At 47.8% G+C, this 4740-nt stretch overlaps 1 protein-coding gene across 1 annotated transcript; it reads left to right on the forward strand.

Moving 5' to 3' along the window:
• Positions 1-437: 437 nt before the first annotated feature.
• LOC148035551 (uncharacterized) lies at positions 438-3637 on the forward strand. The gene is made up of 3 exons (XM_087677510.1): positions 438-1586; positions 2394-2614; positions 2745-3637. The coding sequence occupies exons 1-3, from the start codon at positions 856-858 to the stop codon at positions 3200-3202; spliced, it is 1410 nt and encodes a 469-aa protein (XP_087533636.1). The 5' UTR covers positions 438-855; the 3' UTR covers positions 3203-3637.
• Positions 3638-4740: the final 1103 nt, after the last annotated feature.

Below are 4740 nucleotides of genomic sequence, written 5' to 3' on the forward strand. Positions count from 1 at the left end.
GTTCATACATGGGTAATATTCTCGATTTTAAGATGCAATGCACGCACACTAGAGAGTGTGTGTTGTTTTTGGGGGGGGGGGGGGGGGGGGTGTTGGTGTGAATTTGAGAAAAGCTATATTTTGCGGATCGAGAATATTATACATTCGACATGTAGGATTGATCCCATGTGTGGGACATTCGTATATTCTAAAAATTCGCTCTACTTGCACAAAATAATGTAGCATCTTGTATGGCATAGGTATGGTTGGTTCAGCTTTGTTATATAACTACACCTGCGTGCAATCAGCGATGTGATAATTCTCTTTGCTAACAAATGGGGATGATTTTTGAGTGTCATCGATACTTCATAACCCCTGCCACTTCAGCCATTTCCCGTTGCGATGATGCAAGAATAAGACCATTGCGTCTCTTGATAGTGGGTGTTAGAAAGCAGATTAAAAGCCATGGTCAATGGGGGTGCGATGTTGTTTGGAGGGCACCCGCTTAGTAGCTAGCACGTGCATGATGCCACAGCTAAGCTACGATTTGTTGTCGTTGACTGGAAGAAGAGGTTAGTGATGCTTTGGACAATGAACGACGCGTCTCTTGTGCGAGAGAGCAATTATGTTGGGATGATGGGGGAGATGAAGGACGGCAGACGGCGGGCGGTGGATGGATTCAGCGGGAGGGAAGGGACGAAGGAGGCGAGAAGGATCGGAAGGCAAGCAGTATTGTGATCAGCGTCAGGAGGCTCAAGATCATCTGGAGCAAGAAGAAGCAGCAGCAGCAGCAGCAACAGAAGAAGAAGACGACGACGACGACGAAGAAGAAGAAGGAAGAGCAGTAGGGGGAGGAGGAGGAGGATCAGAAGGGAGATGCAGATGGGATCGAAGAGGAGGTGGAAGACGCCGGGGCCGGGCTCCTACAACAGCGACAACAGGCCAGTGACGCCATGCCCACCGTCGTTCAGCATGGGGGCCCGGTGGGGGGACTTCACGCAGGGCCTGGACTGGGAGCCCGGGCCGGGCACGTACGCCGCCTCGGCGCACCGCATGAGCCGCTGCCGGGACGGCCCCGCCTACACCATCGCCGCCAGAACCGCCTCTTCATCCTCGCCCTCGGCCGCCCCCGCAGGCCCGGGCGGCCATACTCTCAAGACCAGCGATGCGCCCGGCCCAGGCTCATACAACATCTCAGAACGCGCCTGCGCCCTCACGCGCCACCACGACCCCGCCTACACCATCGCCTCCCGCGTCAGCAGCATCCTCTCTTTGTACCCTCGTGACATCAGCCCCGGCCCCGGCGCCTACTGCGTCCCCGCCGCCGACCGCGGCCCTGCCTTCTCCATGTCTGCCCACGGCCGCAAGCTCCTCGTCGGTGCTGATTCTCGACACACTGCACAGACCCCTGGCCCTGGCTCCTACTCCGCCGTCGAGGTCCTCCAGCGGCCCCGGACCCCCTCCATCACTATCTCTGCCAGCCGTGATCCTCGCCGTAACTCTTCTGCCGTCGCCACCACCACCACCACCACCACCACCAGCCCCGGCCCAGGTTCTTATAATCCCCTTCAGTCCCCGCGCGGCCCTGCCTTCACAATCTCCTGCAGGTATAGACCAATTCATGATCTTGTATTAGTATTATTACCATCAATTATATCAATCATTCTCATAATGTAAGGATTGTTATATTCAAATTATTATTATTAGTTATGTTATATAACTATCGTTTGGAGGGAAATACCAATGAATTATATTTGTATTGCAGGAAGTCTTTTTTGACATTTTCCCCTAATATGTGAAAATTGCTTATTTTCTCTTAATTATCTTATACTTTTCAACATCATAACCTTTCGACAATGATACAGTGTAGTGCCATAAAGCACAAACATTGACGATTATCATAACGTGCACGCAACATGGGCTTATAGGATTTTCCAAGTAGCTACTTCTCAAAGCCAGCTTTTTGGGTAGCCCAATAGATGTGAATAATGTTTCTATCTTAATATAACTTTACAATATTTTCTCGAAAAAAAACATCACAACCTTTTGTTCGATGGTATTGCATACCTAGCTACGTGTGGTTAGGGGCAAGGTTGCATGCCCTCGGATGCACTCTAAAACCTAAACGCGAGATAAGATCCCTTAACCTTATGTCCACCTAGCTAGGTGTGTGATCTCTCCTTGATAGAAGCTTCTTGTGCTTCAGTAATTCACAGCATGAAAAATATAATGGAAAAGCTTAGGATCTTCACGAGCTCAGAGAAAACTTACCATAATATCTCACTTCTTTACAAATTATGTGGAAAGCATAGGGAGAATTTGTCAAGAACTTCTAATTATTATCATAAGCAAATACGGAAGGGCAGAAGCCGCTTTCGTATGGGTCACTCATGTTCGCTGCTGGCTGGATGAAGGAGGAAACAACAGCGGCTGCTGGAAGAGTCGCCGGGGCCTGGCCATTATTACACAGAGTCGGCGGACGTCCAGACGCACCCACGAGACCCGATGGTGTCGATTTCGGGGAAGAGCAAGGCCGGGGTGGGCAGTGCAGGAGCTGACAGCGGGAGCACGCCCGGGCCAGGGGCATACGACCCACGGAAGGCGACCGCGACGGCGGCAGCGATCACCATATCAGGCATGCTTATACACCTACCGCTGCTCCTTTGAAAACATCACAGAGTTTTGCGATCTCGTCGCCAGCCAAATATTCTGTCATCAATGACTCGTCGATCGGATATTGATAATGATTATAATACATATTACAGGGAGGCCCGTCACGAGGAGGCGGCCTCTTAACCCAGCAGACATGACACCAGGCCCAGGGGCGTATTTCTTGACTACGCCTCCCACCAGTAACTACCCGTCGCCGGCCATCAAGATAGCAGGGCGCAACACGAGACCCCCCGGCTGGGCTGCCCCGGGCCCAGGCGCCTACTCCCCGAGGCTCGAGAGGGAGGGGCCCGCCATCACCATCACCGCCAAGAAGCAGGTCAGCTCTGTCCACCATCACCTCCCTCATCAGGAAGGGCCCGGCCCCGCTGCCTACTTCCCTGACAACCGATACTACTCTAACCTCCGCTCCCCGGCTGTCTCCATGGGTATTCGCTTCTCCAAGCGTAGCGTCGAAGCCAGCCCCGGGCCCGGCGCTTACACCTTGCCTGAACCCCATCTTGGCCCTGCCTTCTCCATGCACAGCGCCTCCGAGCGTTATACGTTCGCGTGATGATGATGATGATACAAAGATGAGGATGCCATCGGCAAACGCTCCCTGCTCTCAAGGCCTGCCAGCTCACGTATTTGGAAACGATGTGCGTCATGACTTTCGGTGTGCTTTGTTGGGATTCTTCGCCCAACAATGATCGTTAACACGAAGATTCATATACGCGTGTTCATGTAAGGTGTTTCAAAATGAGCCATAAATCACCAAAAGGGATCATCTTTGGACAATTCCTCTCCAACCCTTCAAGAAGATCTATATGAACTATGGGCAAACATACCATGAGAGAGAGAATTGAGAGATCCCATCATGGTTCTTAAGACCTTCTAGCAATGCTTCCACTTATTTTGCACTTTAAATAGGAAATCTATAACAAATAATTTCAAGCTAAACACCATAATTTGGCAATCCATCATTCGATATGCATATTGTAAGGTACGTGAATGTTTCATTCAATTGTTTCTTAATTTGAGCTTTATGCGGGTCATGTTTGGTGCAAGCACCTCTTTTAGACCGGTATTGTCTGTTCATTTCATTCACCTTTCACTTAGTTTTCTTCCATTCTTGCATCCTGTCCATGTGGTTTCTATCCTTGATTTCTAGCTTCCCCCCCAAGGATAGGTTGTTGTTGTATAGAGAACAATGACAAGACTAGGATGTGATAAAAGGATCCACCAATTCTTTTTAAAAACACATGTTTCTAAAACAATGGCAAGACTAGACATGAGAAAAGGATCCAACATTTGATTTTTAAAAAATTTGTAGAGCATGGAACTTTCTAAAGTAGATGGCTTATTAATAGAGACTAAAGTAAAGTAAAGATTTACATCACCATATAAGTAAATGTAGCCTTAGAGGCATCTATTTCAAGAGCTTACTAACAAGTCCTACGAACTCATTCTTCTTGAGTTCTTCTTGACCAATTTATTGAGTATAGCGGTTGCACTAGCAAAAACACCAATACTCCTATTTGCTAATTGCCTACCAGCAAACTTGAAATGACCATGGACAACATTGTTTCTACTAGACTGAATAAGCTATAGAGCAAGGCCTCTTAGAATAGCCCAATGTTTCTCAAATATTTATTCTTTTTCCATGTAGCTTAGCTCTTTATGCACTCCTAAAATAAATGCTTGATGCCTTCTCCTTTTCTCTTACACATTAGTCATACAACCAAATTGTTTCCAAAGTCTATCACGAGTCGATAGCTTTCTAGCCACAATTCTCCATAGTAGCATATTGACGAGGTGGCATTGGTAGCACTCTTGAATTTTTACTTCCGAGGGCTTCCAAGTCATCATTTTGCACCTCGGCATTTCCTTTCTCCATGCCTTTGATGTTTTCAACAAGCATCTATTTTTTAGGCTCCTAAAGTCTCATCTCTTCTTTATTGCCAACAATTATTTGTTCATTGACCCAATCTTGAGAAAGGTACTATGGTCAAAGCTCCATTATATTGGCCTTTAATTCTAGACAAGACCATCTATAGCCACTCTTTGTCCTCCTTATTGAGTCTTCATATTATTGCAATCATGTCTATAGGC

The sequence above is a fragment of the Lygodium microphyllum genome, chromosome 5 (assembly GCF_053477565.2).
Source record: "Lygodium microphyllum isolate KBCC chromosome 5, Lygodium_microphyllum_v1.1.10, whole genome shotgun sequence".
Taxonomy (NCBI): Eukaryota; Viridiplantae; Streptophyta; class Polypodiopsida; order Schizaeales; family Lygodiaceae; genus Lygodium; species Lygodium microphyllum.

Bases quoted from the DNA above. Each gene is read 5' to 3' on its own strand.
- LOC148035551 (XM_087677510.1), top strand. From the start codon at position 856: ATGCAGATGGGATCGAAGAGGAGGTGGAAGACGCCGGGGCCGGGCTCC. The intron at 1,587-2,393 runs GTATAGACCAAT...GGCTGGATGAAG, and splicing joins GCCTTCACAATCTCCTGCAG to GAGGAAACAACAGCGGCTGC. The intron at 2,615-2,744 runs GCATGCTTATAC...TACATATTACAG, and splicing joins GGCAGCGATCACCATATCAG to GGAGGCCCGTCACGAGGAGG.